General features: G+C 41.0%; 4 protein-coding genes across 4 annotated transcripts; 3 read left to right on the top strand and 1 right to left on the bottom strand.

The window, feature by feature from the left end:
- Positions 1 to 222: 222 nt before the first annotated feature.
- On the top strand, positions 223 to 1467 carry Aspvir_007013 (uncharacterized protein; the record flags this gene model as incomplete). The annotated part of the gene is made up of 3 exons (XM_043270199.1): positions 223 to 574; positions 632 to 715; positions 773 to 1467. 3 exons carry the CDS (start codon positions 223 to 225, stop codon positions 1465 to 1467), a joined length of 1131 nt encoding a protein of 376 aa, XP_043126134.1.
- A 945-nt stretch (positions 1468 to 2412) lies between these two features.
- Aspvir_007012 (uncharacterized protein) lies at positions 2413 to 3034 on the top strand (the record flags this gene model as incomplete). Its single annotated transcript, XM_043270198.1, has 2 exons — positions 2413 to 2666; positions 2722 to 3034. The coding sequence occupies 2 exons, from the start codon at positions 2413 to 2415 to the stop codon at positions 3032 to 3034; spliced, it is 567 nt and encodes a 188-aa protein (XP_043126133.1).
- An 830-nt stretch (positions 3035 to 3864) lies between these two features.
- Aspvir_007011 (ankyrin repeat domain-containing protein) lies at positions 3865 to 4713 on the bottom strand (the record flags this gene model as incomplete). Its single annotated transcript, XM_043270197.1, has 1 exon — positions 3865 to 4713. One exon carries the CDS (start codon positions 4711 to 4713, stop codon positions 3865 to 3867), a length of 849 nt encoding a protein of 282 aa, XP_043126132.1.
- Positions 4714 to 14478: 9765 nt separating this feature from the next.
- Positions 14479 to 15304, top strand: Aspvir_007010 (uncharacterized protein; the record flags this gene model as incomplete). The annotated part of the gene is made up of 4 exons (XM_043270196.1): positions 14479 to 14539; positions 14590 to 14706; positions 14756 to 15239; positions 15295 to 15304. 4 exons carry the CDS (start codon positions 14479 to 14481, stop codon positions 15302 to 15304), a joined length of 672 nt encoding a protein of 223 aa, XP_043126131.1.
- Positions 15305 to 17609: the final 2305 nt, after the last annotated feature.

The raw sequence follows: 17609 nt of genomic DNA, 5'->3' as shown, positions 1-17609 counted from the left end.
GACCATTTGAAATCACGGTGTTTGTTCCAGGATGTTGTATATTGACTCAGATCCGAAGACGTGCAGCTGAGATTATCAAGCAAAGGCTGATCATAATGAAGCAAAGACCGAAGCATGAGCCATAGAGACTTGTGTTTATTGCACATGTGCACCTGCCAAGAATAGTATTCTGACTGTGATAATGCGACCGTGAGTCCGTGACGGCCCAAAGTCCAACTCACCATGTTCATCCCCTATCGCGGACCTTCAAAGAAGAAAGACACCAACACGCGACGAGCAATCAATGCGTTCGTGGCAACGGAGGCGAGCACCAGACGGCGCAAGCAAAGGGGAGAAGAGCCTGAGCACCGAGGGAGGCAGGTGACCCTGCAGTGGCTCCAGATTCCGAATCGTCCTGATTCACAGGAGCCAATAATTGACGAAAGGGACGAGTCTCGGGAAGATGATCGCAAGGCACAAAGGAAGCCGTGGACACAAGCGATGGTTGTTTCCACACCTGTTGGGGCCGGCAAGTTCTACCCATTCGGGGGATTCTCCTCAAAAGGCCCTTTGACTGCGCGTGCTCTGAGCTATTGTGAGTAGTTACCCAATCCTGTTCAGATTTGAAGGCACCGGCATTGATATCGTCTAGATTTCGACATCCTTCTCCCTCACGACGCAAACGCTCTTGGACTGGGAGAAGTGGCACGAGATCATTCAGCCGCGGACTCCTCTAGTGGGCCTCAAAGCACGATCTGATCCTGCATGGATTGTCAGCATTTACCCTGTGTAGTCTGGAATGTCAGGATGTTACCAGCAACACCAGTCGTGTCATCATGTACCATCGGAACAAGGTCCTGCTGGATCTACACAGCCGCCTGTCCAGGCAGCAAGGTGGACGACGTCTTATTACAAGGGATGGCTCTGCTGATCTGGGTGGATGACTATCTCGGGCATTATGAGTTTGGTCCTGTCCATCTGAACGGTGTGCGAGAGGTGGTCAAGCTCCATGGAGGGTTCGACGCTGTCGGAAGCTCCGACGAGAATTCATTTGGAAGGAGCCTTCGCATGAGTCTGCTTGTAATCCAGAGTATGGTCGAGTTTCACGTCCAAACAGCAATCATAAATGGCCCAACTTTGCTTGCAAACTGGGAGCTGGGTTATCCTCTGCCGGTGTCGGGGGATGCAGCTCAGGATCTGCCGGGCTTTCGCGATCTGGCCCGTCACCGCTATCTGTCAGAAGAGGCGATTGGAATTGTCAGGGATTTTTCGCACTGGCTTACCAGAAGTCAAGAAAGCGAGTCTACAGTCCGACAAACGTGGCGCTGCTCTATGTCCTGCGACTTAAATAACCTTGAGAAGTGCATATGTGTCACCCTGGCATGTCTCGCCGACGACCTCAGCGCTATGGGGACTCATCCGGCAGCGTTGATTTTTCGGAAGCCTCAGCGAGGTGCTGAGGTATCAGCAGCCATTGCAGAGGTGTAGAACGACCCCCTGCTTATTGAGTGTGTAATATGGATGTGTACTGTCGTTGCGACACCACAGGACAGGCAGAACATCTCCAGACAGAAGCAGCGGCAACTGCTGAGGAGGTCGATTCTGCAAAGATACTTGGCGAGTAACTGGAACGACATAGGCAGAATATTGCAGCGGTTTTTCTATGATCCATCTCGTGAGATGATTGGGAAGAGGCCTGGAATATTGCGCTGGACGAACTTCCTGACATGGAGAACGAAGGAAATTCGCTATCTAGCTCTACATTAGCCCAATACTTAGCATGAATATGTAAAAGTGAGGCGTAAGAAAGGAGATAATAGCATGTTTGGTTATGTGGAATATTTGGTTAAGCTTTCTGTTGGGTACAAGATATCATGCACGAGGAAGGATGTTCTGTATTGGATTATTCATGAAGTGTTTCAAATTTCACTGTCGCAGTGGCTAAGAGGACAGCATTAGGATTGAATCCAAGAGAATCCATGTGAAGTCAAATGACCAAGGGATATCTCATCATTATTCATGTCCATGCTTGGTTGCTCCCGAAAGTATTCATCACAGAGCAGAAGCGGGTGAAGGGCGAATTTGTCTGGCGAAACATCGGGTGCCTCTCCAGGACTTGTACAGGTGCTGTCAAAAGGAAGTCTCAATGGTTCGTGCATCCAGGGCGTCTTTGCTTCGCCTACCAGAAGCAACCGGGCCTTGCTTGCTGTCCATGACAGCAATGCCAGGAACCTTGGTGAAACCTGACTGCGCAGAGGGACAGAGGGTCCGTGCGCAGCAGCGCTTGTGAAGTTATGAAGTTCGCGGACAAGGGATTTGAGGTCTTCAACTCAAAACTGACCCCGTCGAGCATATGAGGACGGAGGAACTTGCTAATCATCCTTCCATGAGACTAACATACGAATTTCGCCTTCTCTTTATGACATCCACTTTATGTCGACGGTGATGGATAGCACTCGGTCAGGAATAACTTGGTTTGATGAGGATAGGTGGATCGGGTCCTATCTCACGTTTACGGATGCTCAGCCGTCAAGATGGAGAATCGATCGCAAACTGGCAGAGAATGAAGACCTCGCCACCGAAAGCGATGTGAAGGAGTGCATGATGCCCTCCGAAGCCCGCGGCATCTTTGTGTGTTCGAACATTGATGTCCCTGCTCAAGAAAATGTCGTTAAGATTCGGATGCAGTATGTTCCCCGTCTCATGGTTAATGGCTCTCATCTTCTAAGCAAGTTCATTAAGGATACCGTATTTCAATACGGCCTTCAAGTCTCGCCAAGCGAGGGCGCGACAGGCAGATCCGGACGTGAGGGAAGCTTCACGACGAGAGGTCAGTGCCCTTGATTACCTCACCAAAGCAGGTTGTTCATCAACGCCGAAATTGTTCGCATGGAAACACGAAACCCAAGGCGATGATGACTGGGTACCAGGAGGCTATATAGACTATATCCTGATGGAGAAACTTCCCGGGGAAACCCCTGGGTATTGGTCCGGCCGCATGAGTAGAGCAGAACGTGATCTACTTCGGGAATCGTTCAAGAAAGCATGGATGTAAGTTGTTCGACTTCCATTGATGCGATGATGTCAGTCTTGAGTAGAAGAGAAATATGGGATACTTTAGCTGACTACCGTGGAAGAGAATGCGTGTCCTATGGCAGAGTCCACGAAGACTGTGGTATTCGAAATCTTGTCTGGGATCATGAAAAGCAGAAATGGCAAATAAACGCTTCATTCTTGTTTTGCTATGATATTGGGCTTGTATGTTTGTTTCACTCAGTTTGCTGACAGGCAGCCCTTGCGCTAACAGTTACATTGTGGATTGGGAAGAATGGAGGGAAAGCACTGACAAGGATGTTTGGCAAAATACCGAGTACATTTCATGGAACCTGGCGTGGGTTAGGAGTCATAATTGCGATGATATGTCCACATGGACACTATGATTAATATCCTGAGTTGCTATTCCAAGCCTCACAGATGTGAAGGAGTATCAGGATGGACCCAGACTGAGCTTTCTACGGTCGTGGGAAAGATTTGTAGAACTGATGGTACATGCCAGCTTGCTCTGTTGGTAACATAACTCTGACTATCAAGCCACCTAGGGAGGGCCCCTCTGATACCATCCCTCGCTCTCTCTGCACATCAATGCCAGTCGAAACTAAACGTAGGGAGAGAGTTGCCTCTCACCTCGACTATTCGGCCTGTGTACTTGATTTACTCTCAGTCTTTCACGTTTCAATAGGCAGGTGACACGGGGCAACACGTCTAGCACTCTAGCTATACGACATAGTAGGCCAAGAGTTAGTTCATATGGAAGTTCTTTGAAGCGTGTTGACTCGGAAAAGGAAGCATCTCTCATCCTAAGGCGTGATTGCATTTGTCTTCTTTTCAGCCTAGCCCAGCTTCTGATTGTCGCTGTGCCTGTTGCAGCAGTTTGACTACCGACTCATGTCCCGGGGTTGAAGCCCACTCTCCAGGAGTCGCTTCCTTCTTCGTAGCATAATCTAACGGAGAAAAACCCGACCTATCCGTAATGGAAGGATCAGCACCCGCGTCGAGCAGCAAGTTCGCAATCGATGGCAGGCCTGACCTGGCCGCGCCGTGTAGGGCGACACCGTCATGAGGCCCTCGTATGTTTGGTTTGGCGCCAGCATGCAATAGGATCCGCGCGATTTGCTCTCTGTCTGCAGTAGCAGCATATATTAAGGGCGTCACTCCTAGGCGGTCTGCCCTGTTCAGATCAGCTCCCTTGTCTAGCATCAGTTGCACGAGTTCTGTCTGCCCGCTGAATACTGCGGAGCCTATAATGTGTTCTCCAGGCCCATAGAGCACGTTTGGATCGGCCCCTGCCTCCAAAAGAATCTTCGCGCACTCTGTCTGTCGACACAGTATTGCATTGTGGAACGGTGTCTGCCCTTGCGCTTTTCCCCCTGCATTGATGTGGGCGCCGGCATTGATGAGAGCCTTGAGCAGTGCAGCCTGCCCGTGGGTGCAACATATGTGCATTGGGGTGCGGTCCTCTTTGTCTTTTTCTGAAGCATCAGCGCCATGAGCCAGGAGCAGCCGCACCATGGTTATGTCTTGCTTGGTCAGACAAGCATAGTGCAGGGGGGTTCGGGAGTGCTTGTCCGTTGGGGATGGATTGCATCCCATTGATAGCAGTTCTTGAACAATGCCATAGTGACCTTTTTTGACCGCTATGTGGAGCGGTGTCTGACCGGCGTTGTTTTCGGCCATGCTCTGGGCTGCGGTGGTTGGGCTCAGTCGGCTGATCACATTGTTGATGTTAAAAACAACAACTTCGACGCAGAACAAATTTTTGAAATTCCTCGCCCAAATCAATGTCTTTTGACCCCAAATTTTGCCCAGTTTCTCGTAACATCGATAGCTATTGAATGATCCTAATCTTATAGGGTTTTGATTACTATGTTATTATTAAAGCCTGAGTGGCCGCCCCTAACAGCTTCCTAAGGTAGTGAAAAGGGGCTATAGATAGAGTTGCATAACCGAACCGCAAAAATCGAATCCAACCCTCACCAAACCCGCAGTGGGTTGGGCTCAGGGCCTAGCCTAGGGAATCACTTCAGGTTCGAGTTCCCTACCCCGGGCCCGATTCGGGTTCGGTGAAAACCATCAGTTTCGATTTCTGCAGTTTTTGCGGATTAGGTGAAACCGCCTAATCCATTTTAGATAGAAATCACTAATTTCTAGTATTTCACTAATAATTTTGATATCACTAGATAGCCCCTGATCCAGGCTATCTAGTGATATAAATATTAATTTAAAATACCTAGTGGTTGCTGAGATATAGAGGAATAATCATTTTCATCATGGGGTGGTATGAAAGTGGTGTAGATATATATATATATATAACTAATAGTTAACAACCACTATAGTTTAAAAATGATTTTTTAACCACCCCCCATTCAGCCCTATAGATATTAAATTAAAATTTTAGATATAGATTAGTATGATGATAATTATGATATATTTCATATAAAAATAATAATTTTTGATTAGCATAGTGATATTATAATAGATAATATGGCATTTGATGAGGCATTGAAATTCAAAAACTATCAAAATTCACTAAGGGGTAGCGGTTTAACCAACTTAAAATTAAACTAAATCTAACCATGGTTAGTTAGTAGGGGCCTAGCTAGGCCTAGCTAGGCCTAGTAGCGGGTTTTTACAGTGAAACCGCCACCAACCCAGATCAGATCTGGGTTGGCTGCGGGTTCTAAAATTTGAACTTGAAATCACAGCAGTTCAGTGCTAACTGGTTTTGAACTTGCCTAAACTCACACCAAATGCAACTCTAGCTATAGAAAACTCTGTATAACTACATCTTAGACCTTTATTATAATATAAGCATCTATTTAAACTATTTAAAGGTTTATAATTAAGGAATCCTAAAGCCTCTTATTAAGCTTATTACTAACATATATACTATCATTAAGGAGGTGCTTAGAAACCCCCTAGGAGATAACTAGAGAAAGGTAGTTACTAACCTCTATAAGATTACTCTTAATATTAAAAAGAACACCACCACTATCTAGTATATTCTAACTATTTAATTAACTATCCCCTAGGCTTCTAAAGTCTACTCCTATGCTGCTATAGCTACTAGGGCACCCCTACCTAGCTATATAACTTTCTTCTATAGCTCCTTAAGTAGCCCTAGGGCCACCCCCTTAGAGCTAAGTAAGGACTATAAGGTTATTATTAAACTATTAAATACTAGTGCTGTGAGCATGTTCTATTATCTAAAAGCTATAGAGATAAAGAATAGGGCTAAGAAGGCCTATATAAAGGCCTTAAAGAAGGCTATAGTAGCTATCCTTATATCTATTAAGTTTATAGCTACCTGCTAGCTTAAGTTAGGTAACTTAAGCCTTAGCCTATAGATTATATAGTAGGCTAAGATTATATACTATCACCCTAGCTAGGCTAAGTTATTCTACTAGGGAGCCATCATTCACCTACTAATATAGGGTATAGTGGTTTATAATATCTAGGTTAAATTAACTAGTAATCTAATAGACCCTAGGGAAGCTAAGTAAGTAGCTAACTAGCTACTTACTATAAACTACTTTATATAGGATAACTTAGTAAAAATTATCTATATTACCTAGCTTATAAATTAACCTACTAATAAGAAATCTTCTATCCTAGTAATTAAGTTCTCTACCCCCCAGGCTGCTAATAAAGCTATTAATAAGGGAACTATCTAGAATTCTATTATTTTAACTATAGTCTTATATAACTAGTCTACTTATATCCACCAGTGTTTTAACTATTAGTAATATAGCTATATAGGAAATATCTATTCTAATAAAACTATTTATAGCCTCTGTGTAGGTAGTTATAAGACCTATAACTACCTACTATAGCAGGCCACTGCTAGCCAGGAGCTATAAAAGTATACTAACTATAGGGATGCACATGCTACCTGGTCTAAAGGATATAAGAAGTATATAGAGGAGGTAGATAAGATATAGACAGTATCCTATTACTACTAGTAATATTACTATATTCTACTATACCTATAAGACTTCTAAAGGGACTCTAAGAGTAGTAGCTTAGATTCTACTACTATACTAAGTACCTCCACCCTGATATCCACCCCTGTAGATATAGATACCTTAGTAGAGGGCTCCCTAATATAAATAGAGGGACCTAAGGGCACTAAGGGATCCACTATAATAAAAATAGCTACTAGACTATCTAAGGGGTCTAAGAAAGTAAGATTAAAGCTATCTTATAAGTAGCCACCCTGTGGCTAAGCACCTATCTTAATATCATCCCTAATATTACTATTAGACTAGAATATTAATAATATCTTATTCACCCCCTTAGTGCCACCCTCTAAAGCCCTATCCTTATCCCTAAGGAAGGCCTTAACTAATTAAACTAGCTCTACTATCTCCTACCACTCTACTTAAATTATAGACTACCTAAATAATATTAATCTACTAGACCTAACTAATAAAGATAACATCCACCCCCTAAAGCTACTATAGAATTAATAAATCACTACCATATATAGGACCTACCTTAATATATATTAGGATAATACCACTACTAATAATAAAGATAAGAATAGCTATACTAAACTCCTTAACCCCCTAGGGAGTAACTAGTAATCTAGCTTAGTCCTATAAGATAAGAATACTAATACTAACTCTAGTACCCAGGCTAAGAAGAAGAAGAAGTAGAAATAGGGGCTAGACACCCCTATATAACTAGAGAAAGACCTCTAGATTAACTTCTCTGTAGAAACCAGGACATCCTAGTTTACTAGTAGCTACTAAAAGAGTATATAGAATACTCTACACTATGCTCCCTATAAATAGAATATTCTAAATTCTTTAATATAATATGCACTATTCTAAGAATATAGTAATAGCTTAGTTCTTATATAACCTAGAGGTCCTAAGGGCAGATATTATTACTATATAAGAACCCTAGGATAATCTATTCTAGAATACCACCTACTACCCTGCTAAGGTAACCCACTAGCTACTCTACCCTAAGAAAGCAGAAACTAGTGGCTATACTTAGGTCTACCTCTATATCTCTTATAAGATAGACCTAAATAAATAGAAATATATAGCTTACTTACAGGACTGCTAGGAGCTTAAGCTATATTATAATACTGGAATACTATACCTATATAATATATATAATCTATACCCTAATACTAATACCTAAACAGATACCCTTAACCTCCTAGAGTAAATTATAAATTAATAAGATAGCTACCTACTCCTAGAAGATTTTAACCTCTATTACCTAGCCTAGGGGGGTGATCATGTCCACTATACTAACCCTAGATCTAATAGGCTCCTAGAACTAACTAATACCTAGCTCCTGGATCTATAGACAGAGCTAGGTACTATCACCTATAATAAGTAAGGCCACTAATTAACTATTAATCTAATATTTAGCTTTATAGACTTAATAGCCTATTTTATAGCCTGTAAGGTGGCTCTAGATATCTATATAGACTCTAACCACCTACTAATTTACCTACTTCTTAATATCTTAACACTACTGCCGCAGGCCCTGAAATGCTATAACTAGAAGGCTATAGATATGTAGAAGCTCTATAAATTTATTACTATAAATATTAACCTCTATAGGTGGTGCAGAGACCTTAAAACCCCTAATTAAATTAAGGATGCTACTAACTATCTTCTTAAAACTATCTAGTAAGCTATTACTTATTCTACACTATGGGCATGCCCTTCTAAATAGGCTAACCCTGACTAGATACCTAAATATACTAAGATAGTTAAATAAACCTGCCTCTACTAACAGATCTATACTAGAACATATACTAATAATAACTAGACTGTATACATAAAGGCCTATAACTATAAAGGAAAGGTTATCTCCTAATCCCTATAATAGGGTTACTATAGATATATCTAGCAGATAGTAGATTAAGGCCTCTATAGTATATAGTATATTACTAAATAGGCCTATAATTATACTAAGGACTAAGCAGGCCTTATCCCTACCCTTCACTATAGAAACTATATTATAGAGATAGTAGAGTAGAAGGCTAACCTACTCTATAAGGCCTTCTTTCTATTATCCCTAGCTACTAATCTCTTAGATATTAAAGGAAGGAAATATAACTAATTATAGGATATTCCCTTCTTAGATATTAATAAGTATAAGATTACTAAAGCTATTAGATAGGCACCTCCTAATAAAGTACCTAGGCTAGATACTATTCCTAATAAGGTCTAGCATACCCTAACTATAGTTCTAGCCTTTATCTAAGTACTTAAAACCTTATTTAATACCTATATCTATATTAGCTATAATCCCTAATACTTCTAGGTGTCTATTATAGTTATTCTCTATAAGGTAGCCCCCTAAGATTTCTATCTCCTAAAGTCCTACTACCCTATCACCCTGCTTAATACCCTAGGCAAGGTCCTAGAGTTAATTATTATATTATATATATCCTAGGCTCTAGAGGAATATAGTCTACTCCTAATAGGCTACTTAGGCAGCTGGAAAGGTGTCTCTATTAACTATACTATCTAATTAATTATTAATATAATCTACTATATATAGGGATGTAGCTAGAAAGTTAGTATACTACTACTAGATATCTCTAGAGCCTTTAATAATATCTCCCTCTAGTATCTACTATATAACATCTAAACTATATAACTAGGTAGGATTACTAACTAGCTATAATCCTTTCTATTAAACTACTATACCTGTCTGCAGCTACTAGGGTTCCTAAGTAAATAGTTTATAACTCTAATAAGGATCCTATAAGGTAGTCCCCTCTTACTAATCCTCTTCTTAATCTTTAATACCCTATTAATCTAAATGCTATTTAATCAGGTCAGCAGCATAAAGATAATATCTATTAGCTAGATAGATAACTCTTATATACTTACTATTAGCTAGACCTATACCCAGAATATCATAGTCCTAGAGAAGTACCTAGAGAAGGTAGACTACTAGGCTAGTAGATATGCTGCTAGATTTACCCCTAATAAATTTAAACTAATCTATTTCACTAATCTAAAGGAACCTAATACCCCCTATTAACTAATCCTAAGAGGCCCTGTCAACATCTAGGAACTAGGTGAATATAAAGGCTATAACTAAATATCTATCTATTATAGGGAAACTACTATCTAACCTACTAAATTAGCTAGATACCTTAGTATCTAGCTTAATAAAACCCTTTCCTTTAATACCCACTATACTAAGGTAATTAACTATATAAATAGCAGCCTAGAGGCACTCTAAAGTATTACTAGATTAATCTAGGGTGCCTCACTAGAAGCTATATATATAATCTATTATAGAGTAGTTATCCTATAGCTCCTATATAGGGTAGCTATATAGTTTAATCCTAGATAGATCCTAGTAGGGGAATAGACTAAGATGACTAATAAATTTACTAAAATCTAGAAATATATAGCTATCCTAATTAGTAGTGCCTTCTAAGGGACTACTATAGCTATACTTAATATAGAACTACACCTATTACTAATCTACTTATAGATACAACAGATTATTAAGGAAACTACTATTTAAATCTAGATAGGGCTAAGGTTTACCTGCCCCTAAGGACTTATAGAGAAGCTATAACTAACTAGAGAAATATAGTAGAGTAGCCTTACCCTACTAGAGGTACTTAGAAGGAGAGGTAGCCTGCTAGTCCTTACCCTAAAATACCTAGAAGAATAGGAAATATAGAAAGTATATATACTCCCCCCCTAGAAGCTCCCCCTCTATTATATAATTAAAGATTATAAAGCTGCACTAAAGACCTATAATAAGATATATAATAAGGTAGATAACTAAGACCTAGTTATCTATACTAATAGTAGTAGCTACTAGGGATATATTAGTATCTTAGCTATCTATCTCTAAGAGTAATAGATCTGCTAGAGCTATCTAGGCATAGAGGTAGACTTAACTATATATACTACTAAGCTAGAGAGAATCTATATAGTACTAGATATTACTATAAAACTAAGCTACCCTCTTACTAGCCCCTATTTACTCACCCTCTTTACTAATAGCTAGGCTGCTATCTAGGTAGTCTAGAACCTATATTACCCCTCTGGCTAGTACATCCTGAATATAATATATAGAAGTATACAGGCCCTAGGGACATGTAGGCTACTTCTAGAAAATATTAAGATATACTAGATCCCTACCTATGTAGGTATGGTGGGGAATAAGGCTATAGATAAGGTAGTAAAGGAGGCTGCTATATAAGATAGTAAGGTTTAATTAAGCTTAGTAGGATAGACTAATTAGCTAGAATATCTAATTATCTAGCTTGCTGCAGCTACTAAATAGGCTATTTACTAATAAATCTAGTAGTACTAGAAGAAATAGTGGGAGATAGAGAGAGGGGCTAAGCTAATATAGTAGCTAATTAAGGCCCCTTATAAGAAGAATCTAGGACTCTATAAGGGCCTACTAAAGCTGTATATATTAATTATTATCTAAATATAGACTATATAGATTAGTCTATAATACTTCCTTTTTAAGATTAAGGCCTATGATACAGACTAGTGCAGCTATAGAGAGGGGTCCTAGACCCCTAAGCATATTCTCCTATAGTGTTTACTATATATAGAAGCCTATAGGAAGATGATTACTAAGCTATATAATATAGAGGGACTTTAGGGGAAACTATCAGACTATGATATACTTATATCTAACCTATAGGTGATCTACTATATTACTAAATTCATGCATTAAATAGGCCTGCTTAGCTAGTTCTACTATGTAGAAACAGTAGATAAGTAGAACTAGGAATATAGAAGCCTCCTATAAGGCTCCAGAATAGATATAGAAGATAATAGTTAGATGGACTAAATAGCTACCTAGGGAGGGTCTTCCTAGACATGGAATTACACTATGTTTAGAATGACTACATAGAATAAGGTAGGATAGGTATTATACTAGATGGTGCAGGGGAGATATATAGTTAAGTAGCAGGCTGCTTTAGTTATGATTTCTACATTCTTTTTAATATTTCTTATATCTTTGTCTGTATTTATGGGTTATGGGATAGGTGTTTAGATACTAGATTCCTGCTTCATTCAGTAAAGCACCTGCATAGCTAGTCGCTTCTATAGACAGGCTCTAACAGGTTAATAGAATCTTGATTGATTGATTGATTGATTGACATTGTTGATGTTGTGCTCTGCCACTAGATGAAGCAGAGTGTTGCCTTCGCTATCCACAGATTTTAGATGGGCATGGTTTAGCAAAGATGTGATACCTGGTCTAGCGTGTAGAAGAAGCAGTAGGTCTTGAGGGTCCAGATAATTGGCAATAAGTAGGAAGATCTCAGTTGGTAAGCGAGGTTGGCGTTCAGGCTCCATGTCATGACTTTCCTTCGTTCACATGAGATTTTATTGTCGAAGTAGATCGTGCGAGACAAAGGGCGGGATGGTACATTGATAAATGAAGAGAGTATGACAAATCAGCCTGACTATCATAATCATTCTCTGGAATCCGATGCTAGCATGATCAAAAACCACTCTCAATCCTGGCCGAAACACTGACCCCGCTGTTGGTTTGCATTGTCACACTATGCTGCCTGGGGTATTCCGCGCAGGAATTAAAGCATAAGAGGGGCCTTTTAAGGTAATACTGCTTCGTAATAATTAAGCTGCTAATGGAGTCGTGGAGAATTCATGTACTACTACAGCCAATGATTTATATGAAGAATAGCCAACCTCAGAACAACTTGCGATTTAATCCAACATTCGACACCACACTCTTGGGAAAAATCATCGCGGGTAAATCCAACGGATGTAGGTATAAATGACCAACAGAACAACACAGGATGAAACAAGTTTGACTTGACAGGATGGTTGACTCCGTCTTGGTGAATCCCCAGACAGGCCGCCGGTTCTATTCTAGGGGCGGTGTCCGGACCAGCGAAGACTCTTATTAGGGTTAAAATCCGACAGATTCCAAAAGGGAAACAGATAGGATACACGGCAGGATTTGAGTTGACGGAGTGCAGTGAGCGCAAGTGTGATTGCTAGAGCCCGTCGAAGATAGAGTGGTGTCGACGATTCTTGCTCCATGGTGAGGTGAAGTTCAAATGCTTCGAGAGTTGATAGCTTGGCGTAAGAACTCACTTGAACTTTCCTAAGACTTGGGGAGAATAGGATAAGTAATGAAGACCAAGTACGGCGGCGGGGGATTAATATATAGCTTAGCAAGGCCAGATGTTACTTTGTTACAAGCCGACAGTGATGATCATGACACAAGTACAGTTACAAAAGAAAATGACAAAGGACTTATAACCAGTCAAATGAAACTGCACCATGAAACCAACAATATCCCCAGATCACCTGAACTGCCTTCCCTTCAAACTTGCGGCGCAGGCCTGGCATTGAATAAGAGACATTGTACATTGTAAACATAGTCGCAAGCATATTCTCCTGCAACCCCTGAGCCGACGAGCACCAGTCGCTGGCGCTGCTCGTCGGTCCAGTCATTACTTGCCCATGCTGTCCCAACGTCGACGAGTCCCTTTTGAAGCACCGCCAACGCGGCCCAGCAGCAGGTTTGGCCCTCGTCAATCCGACGATCCAGAGTCCCTGGGCCCTTATGCTCGCTCAGCTCGCTCATATCCTACACGATAGTCTCATTGAAGTCCGGATGATTGAATGAGTGTAAGTCCTCCGTGCTTCGAATCAGATGGTATGGAGCATCACCGGCTAGCAGCGCTCGTTTGTCGAGTAGATCGGGATTTCAGCGAATCCCATCTAGCTGAGATCGATAATAGACTTCCTCGTCCATCGAGTCCGGCTTGGTCAGGCCCACGCAATGGAAGTAGTCATTCAGACAGACGTCAGATTTGCTGCTGCAGGAAGAGGTACAGCAGTGATCCTGCAAGACAAACTCGGTGCACTGATCGCGACAGACCCGGTATTCGGTGCTGCTGGGACTGAAGGCTCCTTTGCATTTATTGAAGCAGCCGAGACGAATATTGTCCTCGTTTGAGAGGCATCTTGGATAGCAGTTACGAAGATAGGCTGTGAATCGGACAATGAGATGATGGATGATGCTCAGGACCGGGGGCGAGGAAAGAGGCTTAAATTGATATCATATGCTGGGTTGATGTCGTAACATATTCCAGCTTCGTGAAAACACGGCCTCTGTTGGTTGATGGGGCCAGAATTGCCCGGCATCAGGGATCTTCTCAAGTTGGTTCTTTTCCCCACCAAGACGGCCGAAAATCATTCTTGAGAGTGGATGCAGATGTCAAGTCAAGGCAGACTCGACCAACATCACTCACTTCATCATCGTCCGGTCACCTGATCTGGTGGTCTCAATCCTTGCTCCTTGCCGTCAACCATCATTCCCCCTCTCTTCTCTCCATATCACACTTCATTGAGTTCTATCTCCTTTTCATCAAATCCCAAAAAGAAAGCTTCCTACTCTTTTCAGTTTGCTAAATGCTGTCAGATTGAAGCCATGGGCCAGACTGCAACCAAAGAATCTGCTGTCGAGTTCCTCCCGCCGGTTCAAACCCGCGGTAGGGTGATCTCCATCTAACTATATGGCAGTGAATACTGACGGATTCAGACGAACTCCAGGAGAGATTTAAATGGTGCCTATCAAAGCACTTTTTGAGTAATGCGAGGAGTGAATGGTTGCAGAGCATTTTCGATATCTTCTGCACCGAGTCAGAATCGGAGAAATGTACGTACAGTTCATAGTTGGTCCACTTCGTAGGAGTAACATTATATAGTCTGGACGGTGTCAGACCTGCAGGAATTCATGATCAGCACCTTTCCTCCAGAATTGGTAGCGTGTGTCGGTGAAGCTGCCCCGATTCTACATCGCTGTCTCCTGCGACTTGGATCGTTTCCATACCACAACGATCCACACCGTATAATGTCGCAGGATGTTCTGGGCACAGGAATTATTATTCTGCTGAGATTAGATGGAGGCAAGCTTCTTCAACAGGATGCCGACGAAGCGTCGCTCATCTACCCTGATCGTCTCAATGCCGCACAACGCACGCTATTGTTTCAGAGCATGGCAGATGTGCAAGCAACTACTACTGATACATCTCGCAATGTGGAAGATGACTTTCATCTTCAGAAAGCGCTAGATCTAATTACGTATGGTAATTTCAGGCGCAATGCACACTTTCCGACCTCTGTGACCAAAGGGCCTGAATATCCTCCCTCTGAACATTTTCCTTCGTCCAACTCAACATTGACGGATGGGTATATTCCATTGAGGAACTTTAGACCTTTGCTCCGCTTGATGCTTCTGACGCAGTTGCATGTAGCCGGTATTGGACCGGACGAGTTCACGTCCTGTCTATCACAGGTTGAATCTGTGACAGACCTCCATCACCCAGCCTGGGGCGGCGATCACGTCCGCCATACCGACCCCAGGTCTGACAGGCTACTTGAGCTAACTGATGCCTGGCTTCTAGACCTCTGGACAGAGCTGGAGGCCATTACCAGGGACAAGCAAGGCCACCAATCAACTATTGACCTAATGTTCAGATCCATGGACCTGACAGCCCGCCTAGTGGCCTGTGAGGTGGCCCATAACATCCATACTAATTCTGACCACCTGCTAATTTACCTACTTCTTAACATCTTAATGCCCCCACCGCAGGCCCCTAGATGCTGTAATTAGAAGGCTATAGACACTAAGAAGCTCTGTGGATTTATAGCCACTAACCTTAACTTAAAAAGGTGGTCTAGTAAGCACCCCTACACTCTTACTATATCTAACTAAATTAAAAATACTACTAACCTCCTTATTAAAGTTATCTAGCAAGCCATCACCTACTCCATGCTGTGGGCCTGCCTATCTAAATAGGCTAACCCAGACTAGATGCCTAAATATACTAAGATAGTTAAACTAACCTACCTCTACTAATAAGCCTACACTAATATACACACTGCTAATAACTAGATTATATATATAAAGGCCTATAACTATAAGGGAAAGGTTATCTCCTAATCCCTATAGCAGGGCTACTATAAATATATCTAGTAGATAGTTAACCAGGGCCCCTAGGGCATATAGTATATTACTAAATAGGCCTATAACTATACTAGGGGCTAAGCAGGCCTTATTCCTACCCTTCACTATAGAAACTACATTATAGAGATAGCAGAGTAGAAAGCTAACCTACTCTAAGAGATATTCTTCCTATCACCCCTAGCTGCTGACCTCTTAGATATTAAAGATAGGATATATAACTAATCATATAATATTATCTTCCTAAAGATTAATAACTAGGAAATTATTAAAGCCATTAGATAGGCACCTCCTAAGAAAGCACCTGGACTAGATACCATCCCTAATAAGATCTAGCATGCCCTAACTATAGTTCTAGCCTTTATCTAGGTACTTAAGACTATCTTTAATACCTATATCTATATTAGCTACAACCCCTAATACTTCTAGATATCTACTATAGTTATCCTTTATAAGGGGGCCCCCTGAGACTTCTACCTCCTAAAGTCTAACTACCCTATTACCTTACTTAGCACCCTAGGCAAGGTCCTAGAGTTAATAATCATACTCTATATCTCCTAGGCTCTAGAAGAGCATAGCCTGCTCCTAAAAGGCTACCTAGATAGCTAGAAGAGTGTCTCTATTAATTATACTATCTAACTAATTATTAATATAATCTACTATATCTAGGGGCATAGCTAGAAGGTTAGTATACTACTACTAGATATCTCTAGTACCTTTAATAATATCTCTCTCTAACATCTACTACATAACCTCTAAACTATATGGCTAGGCTGGATTACTAGCTAGCTATAATCCTTCTTATTAGACTATTATACCCACCTGTAGCTACCTGGATACCTTAGTAAGCTATTTATAATACTTACAGGGATCCTATAGGATAGCCCTCTCTTACCTATCCTTTTCCTAATTTTTAATACCCTACTAATCTAAATGCTGGTCTACTAGCTTAGTAATATAAAGATAATATTAATTAGCTAGATAGATGACTCCTATATACTTGCTATTAGCTAGACCTATACTTAGAATATTATGGTCCTAGAAAAGTGCCTTAAGAAGGCAGACTACTAGGCTAGTAGGTATGCTGCTAGATTTACCCCTAATAAGTTTAAACTTATCTATTTTACTAATCTAAAGGAACCTAATACCCCTTATAGGCTAACTCTAATAGGCCTTATTAATATATAGGAACTAGATAATTATAAAGGTTATAATTAACTGCCTATCTACTATAGAGAAGTAACTATTTAACCTACTAAGTTAGCTAGATATCTTAATATCTAGCTAGATAAGACCCTCTCTTTCAGCACCTACTATACTAAGGTGATTAACTATATAAATAATAGCCTGGAGGCACTCTAAAGCATTACTAGATTAATCTAGGGTACCTCCTAGAAGCTATATATATAATTTATTATAGTATAGTTATTCTATAGCTCCTATATAGAGCTATAGTATAGTTTATCCTAGCTAGCAGGCTAATCCTAGCTAGGGAATAGACTAAAATTATTAATAAATTTACTAAGATCTAGAAGTATATAGCTATCCTAATTAGTAGTACCTTCTAAGGGACTACTATAGCTATACTTAATATA

Source organism: Aspergillus viridinutans (genome assembly GCF_018404265.1).
Source record: "Aspergillus viridinutans IFM 47045 DNA, scaffold_5, whole genome shotgun sequence".
Taxonomy (NCBI): Eukaryota; Fungi; Ascomycota; class Eurotiomycetes; order Eurotiales; family Aspergillaceae; genus Aspergillus; species Aspergillus viridinutans.
Note: the sequence above shows the minus strand (reverse complement) of the source record. Positions and strands in the feature narration are given on the sequence as shown.